This window comes from Mobula hypostoma, chromosome 2 (assembly GCF_963921235.1).
Source record: "Mobula hypostoma chromosome 2, sMobHyp1.1, whole genome shotgun sequence".
Taxonomy (NCBI): domain Eukaryota; kingdom Metazoa; phylum Chordata; class Chondrichthyes; order Myliobatiformes; family Myliobatidae; genus Mobula; species Mobula hypostoma.
This window is the reverse complement of record NC_086098.1, coordinates 38,343,181-38,366,309: the sequence shown is the minus strand read 5'-3', so window position 1 is coordinate 38,366,309 and position 23,129 is coordinate 38,343,181. Positions and strand designations below refer to the sequence as shown.

At 41.6% G+C, this 23,129-nt stretch overlaps 1 protein-coding gene across 2 annotated transcripts in view; it reads right to left on the bottom strand.

The window, feature by feature from the left end:
- cad (carbamoyl-phosphate synthetase 2, aspartate transcarbamylase, and dihydroorotase) overlaps positions 1-22,183 on the bottom strand; it is a 95,534-nt gene extending 73,351 nt beyond the window's left edge. For both annotated transcript variants that reach the window (XM_063035657.1, XM_063035663.1), the window contains exons 1-6: positions 21,834-22,183; positions 13,443-13,582; positions 12,506-12,635; positions 10,692-10,834; positions 8,596-8,737; positions 6,001-6,172 (exon numbers count right to left, since the gene is read on the bottom strand). In XM_063035657.1, coding sequence (XP_062891727.1) covers positions 6,001-6,172; positions 8,596-8,737; positions 10,692-10,834; positions 12,506-12,635; positions 13,443-13,582; positions 21,834-21,942 — 836 coding nt within the window. In that variant the 5' untranslated portion in view covers positions 21,943-22,183. The remainder of the gene's footprint in view (positions 1-6,000; positions 6,173-8,595; positions 8,738-10,691; positions 10,835-12,505; positions 12,636-13,442; positions 13,583-21,833) is intronic.
- Positions 22,184-23,129: the final 946 nt, after the last annotated feature.

Below are 23,129 nucleotides of genomic sequence, written 5' to 3'. Positions count from 1 at the left end.
CCCTATGTACTTATTTACTTAATTTTTTCATTTTTTTTTTATCCCTTTCCCAAATCTTTCCCTTTACTTGTGTTAATTCTCTATTTTCCAAAAAAAAACAACAAACATTTAGACTAGGGGTGCTTACATTAGCAATATTACTGTGTTGATGAGAAGAGTAATATAAATCATTAGGAGAGTCATCTAAAGTCTGCTCGCATTGGGGTTATATATTCAATCCATTTATTCCAGATTTGATAAAATGTTTCTTTTTGAGTTCTCAGGGAGTAAGTCAACTTTTCCATTTTAAATATTTCCAAGATAATTTCGTACCAATCTTCTAATGTAGGTGGTATTGAATTTAGCCATTTTCTAGTGATTGATTTCTTACTTGCCGCTAAGAGGGCCTGCAGCAACTTTATATCTTCCTTCTGTTCAAGGAACAATACATGCCCCAAATAGAGCGTCTCAAAGTTCAGAGGTATCTGGGACCTAAGTACCTTAACTAATGTTCTATGAATACCTTCCCAAAATAGACTTAATTTAGGGCAATCCCAGAAAATATGAAAATGATTTGCCTCCTTGGAGCCGCACCTTCTCCAACACATCACATTTGTATCTTTATATTTTTCCTGATATGGGGTCTTGAAGTATCTTATAATGTTTTTCCAACAATGTTCTCTCCAAGTCAAAGAATTAGTCGAGGACCATTGAAAGCTGCAGATTTTCCCCCAAGCCTCCTCTGAAAGTACCAACCCCGCTTCTTTCTCCCACTTCTCTTTAATATACAGTGTATTTACATTTTTAGCATGGGAGAGTGCATTATATAGGCGAGAAACTGATTTACTAGGTATTGAACTGCAAGCCGAATTCAGAATCTTGAAAAATTCTAATTCTACTGTTGATAGGTCTGTATATCTACAACTCTGGTTAACATAGTTTCGTATTTGAAGGTACCTAAAAAAGTCATTATGTTCTAGGCCATGTTTGTCCTGCAGGATTTGGAAACTTTGTAATACTCTTTTATCTATAAATGAGAGGTAGGTTGTAAGACCTTTCTTTATCCATAGCTCAAATCTTTTATCTCCTCTGTTGGGAAGGAATTCGGTATCATATGCACACCATCTAAAGAGTTTTAGCATGTTATTAATTCCACATGAATTAACCACCTTCCGCCATACTTTTAATGTAAGATTTATCCAAGCATTATTAAATTTTTCCAACTGGGCCATCAATCCTTTGTCAGCTATTGAGGCCTGAAGAGGAAAACTGTCAACTAATCCAAATTCTATTTCCTTCCATCTAGCCTTATATTCCCTATTACACCAATATAACAGAGGGGTTATCTGTGAGGCATAAAAATAATTTCTCAGGCAAGGAAGAACCATACCTCCTCTTTCCTTCCCTAACTGTAAGGTGTTATATCGAATTCTAGGTTTCCTTCCTTGCCAAATGAAGCGGGAAATCCATTTGTCCCATTCCCTGAATTGATTATCATCCACTTCCACTGGTAAAGTACGGAAAAGATATAATAACCGAGGAAGAATATTCATTTTTATAGTATTTATCCTTGAATTTAAACTTAAAAAGGGGATAAGATTCCATCTATGCATATCTACTTTTATCTCTGAGATTAATGGCCCATAATTTACCTGTGACAGTGTTGAAAGATCCTTCGGCAGGGTTATTCCTAAATATTTTAATGATTTAGCTTCCCACTTAAGATCGTATGTATCCTGCAATTTTTTGGATGGTGTATAATTTAGGGACATAACCTGCGTTTTCTTTACATTTATTTTATAACCTGATATTTTCCCAAAGTCATCCAACAGTGTAAACAATCCTATAAATGATTTTTCTGGTTCACTCAGATAGACCAAAACATCATCTGCGAATAACGCCACTTTCTGTTCAATCCCTGCCACCTTGATACCTTTTACGATTTCGCTCTGTCTTATTAGTTGGGCAAGTGGTTCAATATATAGCGCAAAAAGGAGAGGAGAAATTGGGCATCCCTGTCTAGTGCCTCTCTCTAAAAGGAGTCAGAGAGGTCCCCATTTATCTTAATTCGGGCTGTAGGGCTGTCATATAGAGTCTGAATTACTTTAATAAACCTTTCTTGAAAGCTGAATCTTCCTAACACTCTGTATAGGAATGCCCAACTAACCGAATCAAAAGCTTTCTCAGCGTCCAATCCTACTACCATTGTCTCTGTCTCGTTCTTATTAACCTGTTCTAATATGTGCAGAGTTCTCCTTATGTTGTCCTGTGTTTGTCTTTGTTGAATAAATCCAGTCTGGTCTAAATGGATTAGGCCAGGTAAAAGCTTTTCCAATCTGCGTGCTAATATAGATGTAAATAGTTTGTAATCTAAATTAAGAACACTAATTGGCCGATAATTGCCACATTCTAGTTTATCTTTACCCTCTTTAGGAATAACTGAAATAATCACTTCTCTCCAGGAAGGTGGAGTTTCTCCTCTCTGCAAGATCCAATTAAAGGTGTTAAGTAGTAATGGGGCTAACTGTGTCTTCAGGGACTTGTACCACTCTGAGGTAAACCCATCAGAACCCGGGGACTTTCCAGCCTTTAACCTAGAGATGGCCACGTTCAGTTCTTTGACAATTACTGGTTCTAATAAACTTTCATTTTGTAAATCTGTAAGTTTAGGTAGATCTAAAAAATTCAATACACTGTCTATATAGGGCTCATTGGGGGCCCGGGGTTGGGAGTACAGCTCTCGATAATACGTTTCAAAACTCTCTTGAATTTTCCCTATTGTACTCTCCACAAGCTTTGTCTTTGGATTCTTTATTTTATGAATTGTATTGTCTGCTTGTTGTTTTCGTAATTTATATGCTAATAATCTAGCTGATTTACCTCCTACTTCATAATTCTTTTGTCTCAGGTAAAGAAAATTTCTTTGAGTTTCCAACGTATAAATATCATCAATTTCACTTTGCAATTTCCTAATTTCCTGTTTTCGATTTGAATTACTTTTGTTGCTATCTACAACTTGAAGTTGTTTTAATTTTCCTTGAAGGTCTGCTAATTTTTGTGCATTGATTTTTTTTCATGTGAGTAGTAATGGAAATAATTTTCCCTCTCAGTACAGCTTTCAATGTATCCCATAAAATCACTGGTGATGCTTCTCCCGTGTCATTAAGGTCTAGGGTGCAGAATTTCATGAACAGTACCCCTCTCCAACTGTTAAGCACGGAGGTGGAACGATCATGCTTTCAGCTTGTGTCACAGCCAGTGGCACAGGGAACATTTACTGGTAGAGGGAAGAATGAATTCAATTAAATGCCAGCAAATTCTGGAAGCAAACATCACACCATCTGTAAAAAAAGCCGAAGATGAAAAGAGGATGGCTTCTACAGCAGGATAATGATCCTAGACACACCTCAAGATCCACAATGGACTACCTCAAGAGGCGCAAGCTGAAAGTTTTGCCATGGCCCTCACAGTCCCCCGACCTAAGCATCATCGAGAATCTGTGGATAGACCTCAAAAGAGCAGTGCATGAAAGACGGTCCAAGAATCTCACAGAACTAGAACTAGAAGCAAGGAAGAATGGGCGAAAATCCCCCAAACAAGAACTGAAAGACTCTTAACTGGCTACAAAAAGCGTTGACAAGCTGTGATACTTGCCAAAGGGGGTGTTACTAAGTACTGCCATGCAGGGCGCCCAAACTTTTGCTTCGGGCCCTTTTCCTTTTTTGTTATTTTGAAAATGTAAAAGATGGAAATAAAAAAGTTTTCTTGCTTAAAATATTAAAGAAATGTGTCATCTTTAACTTTATGCCTTTTGGAAATCAGTTCATTTTTTACTCGCTCAGCTATTAACAGTAACAGAAATTTTGACCAGGGATGCCCAAACTTTTCCATACCACTGTAACTGTGAGAAATATAGATTATATATTTTTGTAGCCTCGCGGTTAGCATAACACTATTACAGTGCCAGTGACCCGGGTTCAATTCCCGCCACTGTCTGCAAGGAGTTTGTACGTTCTCCCTCTGACTGCGTGGACTTCCTCTGGGTGCTCCATTTTCCTCCCACAGTCCCAAAGCACAAAGGTCAACTGGACACATGGGTAAAACTGGGTGGCAAGGACCCGTTGGGCCGGAAGAGCATGTTACCATGTTGAATCTCTAAAATAAATAAAAAGATGCTCAATCTGTCAGGAAAAAACATTTAATGTTGCAGATAAAAGAAGATGGCAGCGCGACGGCAGCGTGCGCGGCCTCTCCGGTGATGAATATCTGTAATCTGTCAAGTAGGGGACCGTGCACAATTCTGATTTGATGGAGACGGACGTGAGAGTACAGAGGAACATCTGGAAAACTTCTGAAATGCCCGCTTCACTGCCGCTGCTACTGTGTGGTAACCGGAATCTCCAGAGCAGAAGGCCCTGAATCCTCAGCTTTACGTGTTTCAGTGACTGGGGCGAGGTCGAAGGCGCTCAGCAGAGGATGGTGCTCGGGAGGCTGTATCGGAGGGGCTGGTCGGAGGCTTGAAGTTTTCGGACAGACAGACTCAGTGTCGCCTGTGGTCGGCTGCTTCCAAGGCATTGGCAAGTTGACAGTGCCTGGAGGTTTATAGCAGGGAGTTTCTCCCTTTTGCTGCCTGCTATCGGGGACTCAGGAGTCAATCGACTCGGGGACTTTGAGACTTTTTTTTTTACTCTGCCAATGGTTTGTTCTTCATCAAATTATGGTATTGCTTTGCACTGCTGTAACTATATGTTATAATTATGTGGTTCTGTCAGTGTTAGTCTTTGGTTTGTCCTGTTTTCTGTGATATCACTCCGGAGAAACATTGTATCATTTCTTAATGCATGTATGCATTTCTAAATGACAATAAAAGAGGACTGAGTGTTCTCATAATCTAAATCAAAATAATGTTTTGGCCAGAATTGGAATTATAACATTCATGTGGGAACAAAAACCGACTTTGTTGTGTACACTTGGACTCCACATTCAGCACCTTTCTTGTTCTTACTGAATAGAGTCATGCTTTAAATATCTATAAACATGCACAATGCACTTCTTTTGCTGCTTTCAATAACACCTTTTCTCACTTTGTACTAACTTGAATACCTCCAAGGTACTTTGGCCAATGCTTTATTGAATTTGCACTTTGAGTCACTTTTCTTTCCAATCATTGTTAAGAAAGACAGTAAATATTGAGACACACAGGAGGTCAGAAAGCAGCTGCAAAGTTAATTAGGACTTCAAGTGAATGACCTGTCATTAAGACTGGAAAAGTTTTCCGACTGCCTAAAGTTTTAAACACCTATCAAAACGAGGAAGGAAGAATGGGAAGGTAGCAAAAGCAAAATCACAAAAGTCCAAGGTAAAATAGGATGGTAATCAAACAGGTCGGAAGCATTACGAGCGAGTATTGCCCAATGAAGAGATGTTTGTCAAGCTTACCAGTGGTTCAATGACGAAAGGCCAAGGACAGTAGATTAACACAAGTACAGAAAGAATTGAAAACTGAATGCTAGAAGTTTGGGAATTTGGAACAGGAATACAAAAGGAATCAAGATGCTCTGCTGATCAATGAGCCAGCCAACACTTGGTCTCCTTGGTGCACAAAATCCTTTGTGAACAGTGAATACTAAAGTGAAAACAACAAATTGGTAGCACACTTGGAATATTTAGGGCTCTGGATATTGAAAAAGCAAGTAATAAAAGCAAAGGTATTACTTCTACACATGAAGCACAACACTAGAGAAAGATGTGGGATATTCCACATGCACTTGCTGCTGGTTAAGAATGGGACCTTTGCCTCTAAACCCCTGTCCATTACAGCAAAGTTAACAGACAGTAGTTAGCCCAAAGGGTATTAGCCAATTCAATGTAGATTAAGAATCAAAACTGGGCTTTATTGATCAGAGTGCTGATTCAGACAATACCTTCACTAGCACAGTCATTGAGGAAGGTAAACAGAGTTTATACACCACCACAAAATACCAAAAAGGTGCATACGCATCTCATTTGCAGCCTACTCACTTCATTTTGTAAACTTTGGCTCCAACTGCCAATGAAAGGATCTGATGTCCCATACAAATTCCAAATAAAGGCTTAGGCTTTTCTTCAGAAATGATCTTTTTCACATTGGTAATCGTCTGTTGACAATGCTCTGGATCTCCTGGTCCATTGCTGATAAATAACCCATCAAATTCTAAAATAGAAAAATAATTACTACTGTACATTTTCAACAATTATCACTTTCTAAAACAGAATATAGACATAGCAATCACTAATTATGTATCGAGCTCTTGCTTTTTTTTTTAAAAAACAGCAATCATTAGTACTTGGTTTGGAACTTTACTTTGAACTTTCATGTAATTGTGAAAAGAATAAGTACGTGTATTTCAGAGGGGAAAAAAAATCTCATTCGTGAACACTTAAATTCAGCTACAAACACTACAGATTTTCTTGCTAAGAAAATTTTTCAAGCTTCCAAGTTTAAGGGAGCCAAAATCCCAGCATAAGTGATGAAAACCCATTTCAAACTGGTAATTAGATTTTCAGTGTATGAATGCTTAAAAGTATTTTCAAAATTGCAACAAGATATGATTGTCCTGTTGAGGCAGGGAAAGGATGGTAGCATGAAGAAATCATAGCTCAGAAGAGAGGTGGAACATTTAGTCAAGAGGAAAAAAATATATATAAGGCTTAGGAAGCAAAGATCAGGTAGTGCCCTGAGAGTTATAAGGTAGCCAGGAAGCAGCCTAAGTGACTGAGGACAGCTAGAAAGGGGACATGAGAAAGCCTTGGCAAGTAGGATTAGGGAAAACCCCAAGGGGCTCTACACATGCGTGAAGAACAGAAGGATGACTAGAGTGAGGATGGGACTGATCAGGGATTTTAAAAAAATAAGGAAACATGTGCCTAGGGTCAGAGAGGAAGGGAAGGTCCTTAACGAATACATTGCTTCAGTATTCACCAGTAACAGGGACCTTGACAAATGCGAGACCAGTGTGGAACAACCTACTGTGCTGGAACATGTTGAGGTTAAGAATATAGAAGTGCTGGAACTTCTGGGAAACATTCGGATATACAGATCCCTGGGGCAGGATGAGACATGCCCAGGTTATGACTGGAAGGGAAGAGACAGCTGCACCTTGGCGATGATCAATGCATCAACACACATCAGGGTTGCAGCAGGCCAGGCAGCATCTCTAGGAAGAGGTACAGTCGACGTTTCAGGCCGAGACCCTTCGTCAGGTGTCCTGGCCTGCTGCAATCACCAGCAACCTTGATGTGTGTTGCTTGAATTTCCAGCATCTGCAGAATTCCTGTTGTTTGATGATCATTGCATCCCCACTTGCCACAGGAGTGGTACCAGAAGATCTGACGATGGCAGATGTTATTCCTTTGTTCAAGAAATTACAACCCTCGGAAATACAGACCAGTGAGCCTCGCGCCAGTGGTGGGCAAATTATTAGAGAGGATTCTTAGAGACAGGATTTACAAGTAAATGGAGCATAGTCTGATCAGGAATAGTTTTGCAAGGGTCAGGTCAGGCTGATTGAATTATTTGAGGAAAATGACAAAACAATTTGATGAAGTGTATATTGATTTTGATAAGGTGTTCGACAAGACTCCCCTTGATAGGCTGACTCAAAGTCAGAGCGTGTCATCTGTGGAAACTTGGCTGTGTGGATTTAGAATAGGCTTGCCCACAGAAGGCAGAGGGTGAGAGATGGGGTGTTTTCTGCCTGCAGGTCCTTGTCTAGTGAAGCTCCACAGGGATCCGTCCTAGGACCCCTGCTTATTGTGGTTTTTATAAATGACATAGGAGGAAGTAGAAAGGAAGGTTAGTAGGTTTGCATATGACATGGTTTGATGGCATTGTGGATAGTGTAGAAGGTTGCTGTAGGTTACAATGGCACGTTGACAGAATGCAGAGCTGGGTTGAGAAGCAGTAGATGAAGTTCAAACAGGAAAAGTGTGAAGTGATCAGTGTTTCCCTCTTATTTTAAAGATTAAGCAGAATGGCCATTGCGTAAGTGTGCCAGTGTTAGAGTTAGGAGTTGAAGCTCTGGTTCATCAAGGCTTCAGCAAGGAGAGCTATAGGCCGTCAGTAGATTTTTTTCCTCATTGTTTATTCTTTCTTTCTTATTGCACATTTATAGCAGTGGGGATACCAGGCAGAAAAATGGAATGCTCCCCTTTTGCCATGAGGGAAGGCAGGGAGACTTCCAGACCACATTTTATGAATTAATGTAAAAAACCAGATAATTGCAAGGGGTTCACAAACTGTTTCTTGCAACTGCATAGTGGGAGGGGATGCTGGGATGTTTTTTTTTTAAAACTACATAAAAGGAAGGGTGAGTGCATGGAACACACTCCTAGGGGTGGTGGTACAGGCAGATACATAGGAGCATTTAAGAGACTCTTCGATAGGTACATGGGTGCAAGTAAAATGGAGAGTATGTGGGAGGGAAGGATTAGATTGATCTTGAGAGTAGATAAAAGGTTGATGCAACATCACGAACTGGAAGGCCTCAACTGTGCTATACAGTTCTGTGTTCTACTGGAGTATCATTTCCTGTTGCAACCAAATTTTAAAATGCTTAATTCTCGACTTCCCCTCACCTTCACTCTTCAAAGGATAATCCCACGGTACTACAGTTACAGAAGCTCCTCTCTTACACAAGCATCTGATCTGGTTATACTTCATTCCACAGTCCACAGCCAAGATTTTCACACTTCCAGAGGGATTGTATACCTTGGGTTCCTGAAAGTGAAATAAAGTGAATTTATAAATCCCCTTTGCCAGACACATTATGTTTATTCACATTTCTTTTAACTGCACAACTTTAACAAAACTGTACAAATATTTCATCTTTCGATGACGTACCTTGGTATTTTTTCATTTCATACATGCACATAAATAAATTTATGGAACAGAGTAGAAATCCACAAGTATTAATGAATGAGTGACACATGGGGGACAGTTAAAAATAAAAGCAAAACTTTTATCTTGTACACTGCCCTCGTGTTTTAAGATTTTTGTTTCAAATGCAGAGACTCGTTAGTTGTATTGTGATCAAAAAACAGGGCAAAAATGCAAAGTCACATACACACTCCCAGCAGCAGATATCATAAAAACTACTTAATCTATTATTTTTTGCCATCGCCATTTCTCCTCCCACTCCCCCTCACCAAGCTCCCGAAAATCAGTTTCTAACCACTGAGGCACATGCAACCCTCACAAGTTTAACAGTGTAGGGATATCTCCAGTAGCATGAATCCTAGAGAATTTCACAACATAAGAAACCATGGCAGCTCTCCGTACAACAATCTAGTCAGTTCCAATTCCCTTGCTCGATCCTCTATCCTACATGTGCATCCAATATCCTTTCAAATTAATTGCCCAGCTAATCAATAATCTTGCTGCTGACTTCAGGAAGGTGGTACAAGAGCCTCAGGACTTACATCACCAGGTTCAGGAACAGTTATTACCCCTCAAACATCAGACTCTGGAACCAAAGGGGATAACTTCACTCAACTTCATTTGCCCCTGACACTGAACTGTTCCCACAACCTATGGACTCACTTTCAAGGATCTCATGTTCTCCATATTTATTTATTATTATTATTTATTTCCCTTCTGTATTTGCACAGTTTGTCTTTTGCACACATTGGTCGCTTATCCACCATGTTGGGTGCAGTCTTTCTTTGATTCTACTATGAATTTTGGATTTACTGAGTATGCCCCTAAGAAAACAAATTTCAGGGTTGTACTGTATATGGTGACATACATGTATTTTGGTATTAAATTTACTTTGAACTTCGATCTTACTACCACCCACTATATAAAATGGTACTTCAGAAAGGCTAATTTAACAGCCCACTGTTGTGATAGATCAGCTACCCTTGCCTATCCTAATTTGTTTGGCAAAGCAAATCCCAGCTTGATGAATCCCACTGAAATGTGGAAAATCAGCTGGCAGCTCGGCTGGTAGAAGTTATTTTCTAGGGGGCGGGGGAGAGGGGGGGAGAGGGGGGGAGAGGGGGGGAGAGGGGGGGGAGGGGGGAGGGGGGAGAGGGGGGGAGAGGGGGGGAGAGGGGGTGAGAGGGGAGAGAGAGAGAGAGAGAGAGAGACAGACAGACAGACAACGAGAGAGCAAAAAAAAGAAAATTTATTCAAATAAAGTTCCTCCCGCCCTCATTTGGCACATCGGGGGAGGCAACTTTGCTGTTTCTTTAGTGTTGGTCTGTTTAGAGTTAACTGTTGAGTTGTTAGATTGATGGTCAACCCAGTACAGGTAGAACTTGCGCAAGAAGCCAGCTGATTCAAACCTGGGATCCGGGACCTCTCGCCCCAAAGTCCAGATCCGGATGCCACTACACCACCAGTGCAGATAATTCAAATAAACAGCCGATCAAAAAAATTAAAAATAGTGAGTGAGTGCATGCAATAAGATATGATGCTGGATAAACTCAGCAGGTTAGGCAGCAGTTTTGGAAGAAGGATCAGCAGTAATATTTGCTGACTGATGAATTGAGGAACACAAGTGAATCATGCTGCAAATAATTTAGTCCACAATGAAGTACTTGATAATAAACAAATAAGATTAGTTTCCTCAATTGATCACATTTGTAAAGCAGCAACAGGGAGAATGGAACTACTACAGCAAATAAAAATAATAATGTGCATATCTAGAAGTCACACTTCTGATGTTTACCTTGATGGAAACTTCCTTCACCAGATTTAGTTTATTTGGATCATGAAAAGGAAGAGTATTTGGATCTATCCCATTTATCACAATCTTCCCCAACATTGTGCCTTTCTCCCGAATCTTCTTTGTTAGGCGTCTTGTATCAATTCCTGCAAATTCAAGAACTATTGTTAGTTTAGGTGGTGCCTTACAGGCCAATGTGTGGGTTCATCCCTATTGTCAGAGAATTAGTTAGTGCTGGCCTTTTTCAAACAAGCAAACAAGCCTTCTACGAACACTAACATGTTGAGGAAATGTAATCACATTACTGAATTCACCTTCAGCAACATTCTTTGCCAAAAAACTACAAAACATCACTGCCTCACAGTATCTAATTGGTAGAAGTAAGTACTTGTTTTAAACTGTACCAATGCAAAAATATCAGGCCAAGGTTGATGCATGCACCTGGCAATTCCAAAAGGGACCACCAGCATTCAGCTGCTCCTTTGTTGGTCCCAGACTTCCACAGATCTGCTTTAAGTCTGGGACAATTTCCTGTCAAATGGCAAAAATTCTATCACTGTGCTCCTTCATTCATCAATAGGGATATATATACTCATACTACAATAGGGAATCTCCACCACTCTGATCCACACCAGTCAGTCCTAGGCACAGGGAGGAATTCCTATTACTTTGGAGATTCCAAGCTTGGATATTGAGAAAGTTAATTACTTGATTTTGATTTAGTGTTTTATGAATTTCTACATGTTCTGTGCCTTTAATTAAACTGCTTTTTAGGAAATTTTAAAACTTATTTATATTCAATATAATTTTTATAGTATTTGAAAGTTTAAAAAGTCTCACAAGCTTAGATGCAAGACAAAGTTCTAGCCACAGCTTTGCCCTGTGAAGTACGGTCAGTGTGGGGCCTCAGCACATCAGCAGTGGCTACACTTTACCTTCTTGATTCCCAAAAGAGCAAACCCAGCCCCTCACATTGATGCGACACTGTGTGGGGTGACCGTGCACCAAAGTGTAGGCTCAGGGAGCTATAATCCTTTACCTGCTCTAGCTCCCATGATCAGCATGAACATTTATACTTTATTGTCGCCAAACAATTGATACTAGAACGTACAATCATCACGGCGATATTTGATTCGGTGCTTCCCGCTCCCTGAACATTTTGATGTGCTTGTCAACAGCTGCTGACCAGCTGAGAGACCAAAAAAAAATCTGAATTGTTGCACAAGTCAATCGATCACAGCAAATTGACTGCAGCTGCAAAGTCATTACAGGATGAGCCATTAAGAGTTTAGGTATAATATGCTCCACTTGAACTTTTTTGTTTTGCAAACTGAGAAATCCATTTCAAATGCCATGAGATACTGAGTACAGACGATCACAAAGGCTGAAAAAGAAACAAGGCAAATCAAAGATTGAAAAAGATAACAAAGTTACAGCAGCATTAAACAAATAAATCCTTGTGCACCTTATCTCAGCCCAAGTCAGCTCATTACATTAAAAGTCACCACATTAAAAGTTTTTTTTCCCCAGTTTTTCCTATACCAACAGAGGTTACACGTTGACAACCTCTCCCTTCAGTGATGTATTCTGGTTCGGTACCGCAGCCATTTCCCCACTTAACCCCAAACTCTGTGAATCAGTTTCCTCCTCGCAAGCTCTTTCACCCCTGCCAGTTCCTCCATGTATACAGACCACTCAGCATCTAATTCCTATCCTCCCTCTGTCCACAACAACCATCCCACTCTTCTCATTCCTCTTCTATCTTAGTTTAATCCTTCCTGCAATTCAGAAATTGCATGCAGAGATTCCATACGCACCCTCCAATGCAGGAATTCCTTGGTCTTTCAACCATTGGCCCAGCGAGCAGACTGAACTCCAGTGACTTGGGTTCTCTGAATGTTCGCCGATCACCAGTGCTGCAGCATAAATTTTGGACGATTCAAACCACTATGAAAATAAAACATGAATTAAATAATTAGTCAAATGGACAAATTATTAAAATATTGACAAGAGAATGCAATAAAAAAAATTAAAATACACACCCATTTTCCCAACACTTTTTTACCACAAATTTCAGCATTACGTAAAAGAACACGTCAATGAGAATAAAATAAAGGGACCATTCTCTCTACATCTTTTCCTTCATATCACCAATGAAGAGTTTAAGCAATATATTTATCGCCAGAGGCAAAGGAAAACCTACTTGATGAATGTACTATGATACGCAATGAAAATTACTATACTTTTGCTGGTTAAGACAGAAATTTTGTTTTTGGAAACTTCTTCTGGACAGACTTAACTTCATGGTCAGAAGTAATGCAGACAATTTACTTAATGATACAGCGCAGAGTAGGCTCTTCTGGCCCTTTGAACTGCGCTGCCCCTGTAACACCCGGCAAACTTAATTTAACCCCAACCTAACCACGGAACAATTTACAAAGACCAATTAACCTACCCGGCATGTCCTTGGACTGTAGGAGAAGAACCAAGCATTCCACGGGCGGACATAGAGACTCCTTACTGAACAACGCTGGAATCGAACTCTGAAACACCCCAAATTCTAATAGCGTTGCACTAACCGATACACTACCGTGATGCCCGAGTGGAGAACTTACTACCAGCCCCATCTCTAATCTTGTGAAAGAAAAACAGATTATTATATCCAATATTCAAATTGAGTGAGATGGCTAGAGACCAGCATTTACTAACACATTTTAAGCATCAGTATAGAAAAGTTTATTCCACATCATGTACCTTACTAAGCCCATGTTCATCATCTTCATCCTTTGGTACACCATAGTTCCCAATTAGCGGATAGGTAAGGACAAGTATTTGGGAATAATATGATGGATCCGTCAAGGCCTCAGGGTAACCCACCATTCCAGTCTGGAAAACTAACAAGAAAATACATTGATGTAAATATAAATTGTTCATTTTTTTTGTTCCAGGCACATTCAGATTTTATTCAAGCTTGCACCAATCTGCAGCTCTACAACCGATAAATAATGTTTGCAAGAAAACTTCCTACAACAACTTTTTAATAGACCAAGAGAGAGAAAATACTGAAAATCATTTCCCACGCAAGAAAACATACTGATGGCCTGAGTTTAACAAAACACCAGGGCAAAACAATCAAAATGCAAAATATGCACGTCCTTTTATAAGACATTGCAAATATGAAATACTGCTGCAGTTCCCATACATACCATCTCAAAATTGTTTTAACTTTCTCAGACCAGGAAGTTTATAGAAAAAGATTTGAATTAAAATCCAGATAGCCTAATTAATACGCTTGCAGGCACCACAAAAATTGGCTGGTGAGGAAAGTTATCCAAGCATAGAGAACGCTATAGATCATCAGTTAGGAATTTGGGCAGAGATATGGTAAATGAAGTTCAATCAGAACTGGTGTTCTGTTTGGGGAGATCAAATGCAAGAGGGAATAATACAGCAAGTGGCAGACCCCTTTGGAGCAGTGATCTTGGTATACAGGTCCATAACTTCCTGAAAGTGGAGAAATGTTTGAGGCAACACACATAAAAAAGATCCCAAATGATAGGAGAAGACAGGAGGGGGATGGATCTCCCCCTCTCCCTTTCAAATATCTTACTATCTCTTCTTTCAGTTAGTCCTGACGAAAGGTCTCGGCCCGAAATGTCGACTGTACCTCTTCCTATAGATGCTGCCTGGCCTGCTGCGTTCACCAGAAATTTTTTATGTGTGTTGCTTGAAATTCCAACATCTGCAGATTTCCTCATGTAAACATTTGAGGCAATCTAAAAGAATGCCTATTTGCAGAGATGAAGGGAGAGATAAGAACAAAGGGAATGCTTGTGATGGGGTGGATACAAACAGTATACTATTGACTCAGTGTCCACTGTATCAGGATGTAGGTTGTAAATCATTACTCTATTATCCATTCTATTTTTTTCAGTCAGAACTCCACACTGTACATCACTGCTTTCAGCGTTCTCCCATTTATATTTATAATCGCCCAATATCTGATCTACCATTAAAAAGTGGAACTGGTGACTACACTCACTAGATGATGGAGGAACTTGGCAAGAAATGAGTAGATAGTTGACATTTCAGGCCAAGACCCTTCATCAGGATTGGAAAGGAAGGAGAAGATGCCAGAATAAGGTGGTGGGGGAGGGGAAGGAGGACAAATAAGGAAATAGATGAAGCCAGATGGTTAGGGAAGAGTGGGAATGAAGTAGGAAACTGGGAGGTGATAGGTGGAAAAGGTAAAGGGCTGGAGAAGGAGGAACCTGATGGGACAGTGAATGATAGGAGAAGGGAAGGAGGAGGAGGAGGAGGAGGAGGAGGAGTACCAGAGGGAGATGAGAGGCAGATGATGAGAAGAAGTGAGAGATGAGAATGGGGAATTGAAGAGGGAAGGGGAGGGGGAAAAAAATTACAAGTTGTAGAAATCAATGCTCATGCCATCTGGTTGAAGGCTACCTGGACAGAATTTGAGGAGCTGATCCTCCAACCTGAGAGTGGCCTCATCATGGCAGAAGTGGAGGCCGTGGACCGACATGTCGGACCGGAATGGGGATAGGAATTAAAATGGCTGGCCACCAGGAAATCAAGCTTTTGGTGGATGGAGCAGAGATGCTCAATAAAATGGTCCCTCCAATTTACGTTGGGTCTCACCAGTGTAGAGGAGGCTGCACTGGGAGCACCGGATACAACAGACAACTCCAACAGATTCACAGATAAGGTGTTGCCTCACCTGGTAGGACTGTTTGGGACCCTGAGTGAGATGAGGGAGGAAGTGAATGGGCAGGTGTAGCACTTTTGCTGCTTGGAGGGATATATGCCGGGAGGGACGAACAGACAAGGAAATCACAGAGGGAGTGATCCCTGCGAAAAGCAGAGTGGGAGAGGAGTTAAGATGCGTTTGGTGGTGCGTCCCGTTGAAGATGCTGGAAACTGCAGAGAACGATGTGTCAGATACGGGCGCTGGGGTAAAGTGAGGACAAGAGGAACTCTATCACTGTTAAGGTAGCAGGAAGATGGAGTGAGTGCAGATGTTCAGGTAATAGAGGAGATTCAGGTGAGGGCAGCATCAATGGTGGAGGAAGAGAAACCCCATTCTTTGAGGACACAGAAGAGTACAGCACAGGTCCAGGCCATTCGGCCCACAATGCTGTGCCAAACCAGCTAAAAAGCAAATCAAAAACACCAAAACACTAATCCCTCCTACCTATACAATGTCCATATCAGTCCATCTTCCTTGCATCCATGTGCCTATCCAAACATCTCTTAAAGGCCTCTAATGTATTTGCCTCTACCACCATACCAGATATGCATTCCAGGCATCCATCACTCTGAGTTTAAAAAAATTTACCTCTCATCCTCCTTGAACCTCCCCCCCCCACCCCCTCCAACACATGTCCTCTGGTATTAGACATTTCAACCCCGGGAAACAGATACTCCCTGCCCACTCTGTCTATGGCTCTCATAATCTTATAAACCTCTATCAGATCTCCCCTCAGTCTCTGGCACTCCAAAGAAGACAACCCAAGCTCATCCAGCCTCTCATGACAGCACATGCCCTCTAAACCAGGCATCACCCTGGTAAACCTCTTCTGCACCCTCTCCAAAACCTCCACATCCGCCCTATAGTGGAGCAACCAGAACTGTATGCAATACTGCAGGTGTGGCCGAATCAGGACTTTATAAAGTTGCAACATAACCTCCTGACTTTTGAATTCAATGCCTTGACTAATCAAAGCAAGCAGTCCTTAAGCCTTCTTAACACATCAACCTGTGTAGCCACTTTCAAGGAACTATGAACTTGAATCCCAAGATATCTCTGCTCAGCACACTGTTAAGGATCTTGGACTTAAAAGGATACTGTCTCCTTGCATTTCCCCTACCAAAGTGCAACACCTTACATTTCTCTGGGTTAAACTCCATCTGCCATTTCTCTGCCCAGTGATCTAAATCATGCTGTATTATTTGCCAATCTTCTACACTGTCCACAACTCCAATCTTGGTATAATCCACAAACTTACTATCAATATTTTCAGCCAGGTCATTTATACACATTACAAACAGCAGAGGTCCCAGCACAGATCCACGAGGAACACTATTAAATACAGACCTCTAGCTCGACTAATTCCCTTCAACCACTACCCTCTGTCTTCTATGCGCAAGCCATTTCTGAATCCAAACAGCCAATTCACCACGAACCTCATGCCTTAATCTTCTGGATTAGCCTCCCACGAGGAACTTCGTCAAATATCTTACTAAAATCCATGTAAACAATATCCACTGCCTTACCCTCATCAATCTCTTTCGTCACCTAGTCAAAAATTCAAGCAAGTTGGTAAGACATGACCTGCCCTGCAAAAAGCCATGCTGGCTCTCCCTAATTTGGCCATGGTTTCCAAATGCTCATACATCCTATCCCTAAGAATTTTCTCCAGCAAACTCCCTACAAGTGACATGAGACTCACCGGTCTATAGCTCCTCATGTGCTTCATTTGATCTTAAGTTCCAAAGCTTTAAATAATTTTGCTTTTTCTTCTTGACTAAATTCATCACCTTTTTGGACATCCATGGTTCTCTTATCTTTCCATCCCTCTCCTTCCTTCTGACAGGAACATACCTTTCCTGTATTCTGTGCAATTGATCTTCAAACACCCTCCATGTCTGATGTGGACATGCCAGAAAACAAAGGTGGTCCCAACTCTTCTTAGTTCCTGTCTGACACCCTCTCGTAAATTGCCCTACTCCAATTTAAAACTCTCCTGCAAGGACCATACCTATCCTTATTTCTAGCTGTCCTGAAAGTTAAGGAGTTGGGGTCACTGTTCACCCACTGACAGGTCAGTCACCAGGCTGGGCTCATGGCCCACCAGGTCCAGTATGGCCCCTCCTCTCGTTGGACTGTCCACATATTGATTTAAGAAACCTTCCTGGATACACTAACAAATTCTGCCCTATCTAAACCCCTTCCACTAAGGTGGTCCCAGATTATATTAGGGAAATTGAAATCCTCCATGACAACAACCATATTATTGTTACACATTTCCTTAGTCTGATTGCATATCTGTTCCTCATTGTCTCGGTGGCTTTTGGGGGGGGGGTGGAATCTGTAGTACAATCTCAGAGTGATTGCACCCTTCCTATTCTTGAGTTCTACCCAAATTGACCCCCCCCATTACATCTCCCACGAGTGCAGCTGTGATATTGTCCCGATTAGTGGTGCAACTCCCCTCCCAACTTTTTTTAAACCACTACCTCTATCTTTTCTAAAACTTCAAAAGCCTGTTACATTAATCACCCATTCCTGCCCCTCTCTCAACCAAGTTTCAGAAATGGCTACATCATAGTTCCATGTATGATCCATGCTCAAAGTTCACGAGCCTTACCCATAATACTCCGAGCATTAAAGTATACACACTTCAAACTATCCGATCCATCATACTGGTTATTTCAATTTTGCCTGAATATATTATCTCAAGTAGTACTGAAATTGAAAGCCTCATTCTGAGAACAGATGTGGTGGAGACGAAGGAACTGAGAAAAGGGAATGGCATTTTTACAGGAGACAGGTTAGTAAGAGGTATAGTCAAGATCCCCATGGGAATAGGCAAGTGTATAAAAGATGTCTGCAGACCATGAGTCTCCAGAGATTGAGAAACGGGAGAGAGGTGTCAGAAATGGATGAAGTTAATTTAAGGGCAGGGTGGAAGATGGAGGCAGTTTATGAAATTGATGAGCTCAGCATAGATGCATAAAGCAGCACCAATGCAGTCGTCAATGTAGCCCAGAAAGAGTTGGGGAGCATTACCAGGGAGAATGCTTGGAACATGGACTGTTCCATGTAGCCAGCGAAAAGGCAGGCATAGCTGGGGCCCATGTCTACAAGTTTGGAGAAAGCAGGAGGAGCCGAAAGAGAAACTGTTGAGGGCGAGGACCAGCGCCACCAGATGGAGGTTGATGGTGAATGGGAACTGGTTGGGCCTGTTGTAGAGAAAGAAGCAGAGAACTTTAAGATCTTCTTGATGGGGGGATAGAAATGTAAAGAAACTGGACATGTATGATGAAAATGAGGGAATCAGGGCCAAGAAATTCGAAGTTGTTGAAGAGATCAAGAACAACTCTGTTCTAGTCCATGCTAAGCAACGTCCAATTGCTGGGCAGATATCAAGCAACAACCTTTATATTTCACCCTATGTAGAAAAATCAGAATGTTTTTACCACCATTTGAGAGAATAACTGGGTGCAGTACCTATCCTTTTAACATTGGTACCTTGCTGCTCTGCTGCACTTAATAGTTTAGAATTTTCTCCACCACCTCCTTTGCAATTGAGGATTTTTTCCTGTCCAGTTCTGTAAAATAACTAATGATATAAATGTATGATCTGTACTCTGCCAAAGGTTATGTTCGCTTTACAAAACCTCACTGTTACGAAAGACCTACATTAGTTCCCTGTTTTCGCTAACAGAAGGTGTTTTCACTGTTACAAAAAAAGGCAGCGCGCGATAAAAAATCAGCACGCGCCCCAAGCAGCCGCTCTCCCCCGATTCGGAACTGCATTCTCGCCGGCATTGCTTAAACACATGCCAGTGAGCATACGTTAGCAAGATCAGTTCTAAGGTATCGGAAAAGCCTAAAAGAGCTTATACACTTAGCATAAAACTAGACATAATTAAGCGTTTCGATCGTGGTGAACGAAGTAAGGACAAAGTGAGTTTGGCTTGTGGAAGCTGACGAAGATGATGTTGAAGAGGTTTTGGCATCCCATGACCTAGAACTGATAGATGAAGAGCTGATGCAATTGGAAGAGGAAAGGATAATAATCGAAACCAAATGCAGTAGCCAACGGACTGAAAGTGAAGTTGTCCAGGAACTGAACGTGAAGCAACTGCATGAGATTTTCTCTGCAATGATAAAGTACGACTTTAATTTTGAAAGGGTACGTCGGTTTAGGGCATATTTGCAGGATGGTTTGAGTCCTTACAAGGAGCCGTATGATCTAAAAATGCGCAAGGCTAAGCAGTCAAGCAAGCCTTCCACATCAGCCACAGCAGACGACGGACCTCGACCTTCGACATCGAGGCAGGCAGTCATAGGAGAAGATTACCTGCCTGCCTTGATGGAAACAGACGACACTCCAGTGTCCCACCACCCCAAACCCCGGGCTGCGGACAGATACCAATCTGCGAAAAACGCAGCGATAGCCGGGAGGCACCCAGCACATCTATAAGAAAAAAAGCCGAAATAAACAAGCTAATTAATTAGGTGCCGCCCGGCACGTAAATGTCAGCCCAGATCAGAGGCAATGGTAGGAATTGGAAAGACCATACAAAAGGAGAAATGGCTTTTGGCCCACCATCAACTCCAAATTGTAATTCTGAATATTGATTACTGCTTTTCACTGGCCCTGAAGTGGTTCAGTACAAATTTTGGAGAGGAAGCATTTTTAAAAAAAATCAAATTGTTGCAACAATGCAAAGTGCTCAGCCATTGTTTCATCCTTTGAACAGGTGACAACATGCACTTACCAACTGACCCAAGCATAGGTTCACTTGCGTGGAAAAATGACTCACCATCCCAATGCTAACAAAACTTTTTTTTTAAAAAGATGCTAAATAAAAACTTGTTTTTTGAGATTTGAGAGTCACTGGCAATGACATTGGTCTGGAATTGCTCTGGAGTAGATTGTGATAATGCTGTGGCCTTTTGAACCAAGCAAATCCTCCCGGAATGCTGTTCGGTAGTTCCAGCATTGCACACAAAGTGCTAGAGGAACTCAGCTGGCCAGGCAGCATTAGTCCATAAGATATAGGAGCAGAAGTAGGCCATTCGGCCCATCAAGTCTGCTCCGCCATTTAATCATGGGCTGATCCTATTCTTCCAGTCATCCCCACTCCTCTGCTTTCACCCCATACCCTCTGATGCTCTGACTAATCTAGCTCTGCCTTAAATACACCCAATGACTCGGCCTCCACAGCCGCTCGTGGCAACAAATTCCACAGATGTACCACCCTCTGATTAAAGTAATTTCTCTGCATTTCAGTTCTAAAAGGACATCCTGCAATCCTGAAGTCGTACCCTCTTGTCCTAGACTCCCCTACCATGGGAAATAACTTTTCTATCTCTAATCTGTTCAGGCGCTTTAACATTTAGAATGTTTCTGTGAGATCCTCCCTCATTCTCCTGCACTCCAGGGAATACAGCCCAGGAGCTGCCAGACGTTCCTCATACAGTAACCCTTTCATTCCTGGAATCATTCTCGTAATGCATCTACGGCAGAGCAGAGAGCCGACGTGTCAGGCCGAGACCCTTTATCAGGACTGCATATCTCTATTCTTCCAGCAGTTATGCACAGCCGAGCATTACAATCCCCTCCAAAAACACTTCAGTTTTCAAATGAAAACAATTTAGCTCCATTCCATTTTCCATTTTTGCACAGAAAGATCAAAGCTCAAAGGAGAATCAAACTATTAACTAGAAAGCTACAATCTCATCATCTGACCCTTGGTTGAAATTGTTTATGTGTGTGTGCGCTTTACTGACGTAATTAGGCTTCTGGGGTGAAAGAAAAACTGTTATGATCGCTGATGCATAAATCTCAGATCACAAATAAAATCATGAGGTGTATACAGGCGTAATAAATACAAGTATTTACAGCTGCACACGAGGTATTTTCCAAAACAGCACAACGCAGTCCTAAAAGGAGCAAAATCCTCCTTATTATCGCGTACAAAATGCTGCAGCAACTCAGCAGATCAGGCAGCATCTAAGGAAATTAATGTTGTTTCGGGCCGAGACCCTACAGGCCTTCCCAATCCTTTTATATGCCATGGGCGAATACTGTGAAGCAAGGGGTTCGTGGACCCTAGGCTGGGAACCACTGCTTCTTCAAGATCCTCCCTCTCGAATCGTTATTTTAGCCTCAATGTATTTAATTGACTGACAAATCACAGTTGAAAGAATGAAAACTCTTATAAAGCGAAGCTAAGTCTGAAATCCCTACGCGAGATTTCATTACAAATCCTGCCGCTTAACCTGGTACTGTACAGGTCAGTCCTGCAGCACCGACTCATCCACGTTGTTACAGTGGGCACGCAGGGGCAGGGAATAAAAGCGGGCAATCTCTCAACTCCGACCAAACTTACCCACTTCACCAGAGACGCCGGTATCTGCGCCGAAAAGCCTGCCTTCAAATGAAGAGCCGTCTTCCAAATAAAGCCGGGCCATTTCCTCAACAGCAAGTTTGCCTGGCATCTTCGGCGGCGCGGCGTGCAACTTTCTCCCTGCCGCTTGCGCTGGGCCCACCACGTGAATCCCAAATACAACAGAAGCTTCTGCCTCGGACAAAAGACCTGTCCCAAGCTGCTGTCAATCAAAGCCCGCCGCTCCCCAACAACTCGCAGTTTTAGCGCTAAGCACTGCAGCACCCTCCAAAATCGAGTATGCAAAAGGGACTTGTTCCCATCCACGTTGAACGGGAGTAGGCGCCACAGAAACTCCCTACCCTCTGCCGCTTAGCAAAGGAAATGACGTGTCCTCTATTGCTTCTCTGGATGAATATGCAGTAAGAGTACCGGAGCTGTAATTGGGATTGATCCGAATGGCTTGCTATATAATTACAAGGTTATAGGCACCTTATATATTGAAGGAGGAATTTAATTTTTCTGGCGATTTACTTGGGCGAAGCAGTATGGTGCAGTATAATTATTCTTATCAGCCATACTCAAGACATCAGAAGGATCTGCAGGAGGTTTGACAGGGAGGGAGAAACTTGATATTTACATTGAAACATATTTTATTCTTTGTACACAACTGCAAAGAAATACTCGAAATAGTTTAACATAGAAGAAGGGAGCCAGCCTACTCTTCACAAGACCATAGCAGAGCCTTCTCTTCCATTCACAAGGCCACCGCTGATCTTCTACCTCAACACCATTTTCCTGCACTATCTCCATTTCAGGAACAGGAGTCAAGTCTTTCGCCACAAGATTTCAAACTACTGAATTGCCAAATAGTAACCATGTGGCATGAACTTTTCTCGGGATTCCAGCTGGGTACAGGTGTTGATTTTAACAGACGTTTCAATAACAAACTCTGCCATCTTCATCAGGAATGATGCAAAGGCACATCTAGTCGAGTGATATATATATATACTCAATTCCCATCGTCTAGTCTGGAACTAGGTGTCTAGTTCAGACGTTTCTGGTTAGTGTTCATAGAATTCTGAGAATATTAAAATTCAATGTCCAAAGTAAATTTATTATCAAAGTACATATATGTCACCATATACAACCCTGAGATTCATTGTCTTGCGGGCGTACTAGTAAATCCATAATAGAGTAATAACCATACCAGAATCAATGAAAGACCACACCAGCCTCCGGATCCAGTACATTATCCTCTGCAACTTCCGCCACCTTCAACAGGACCCCACCACTAAG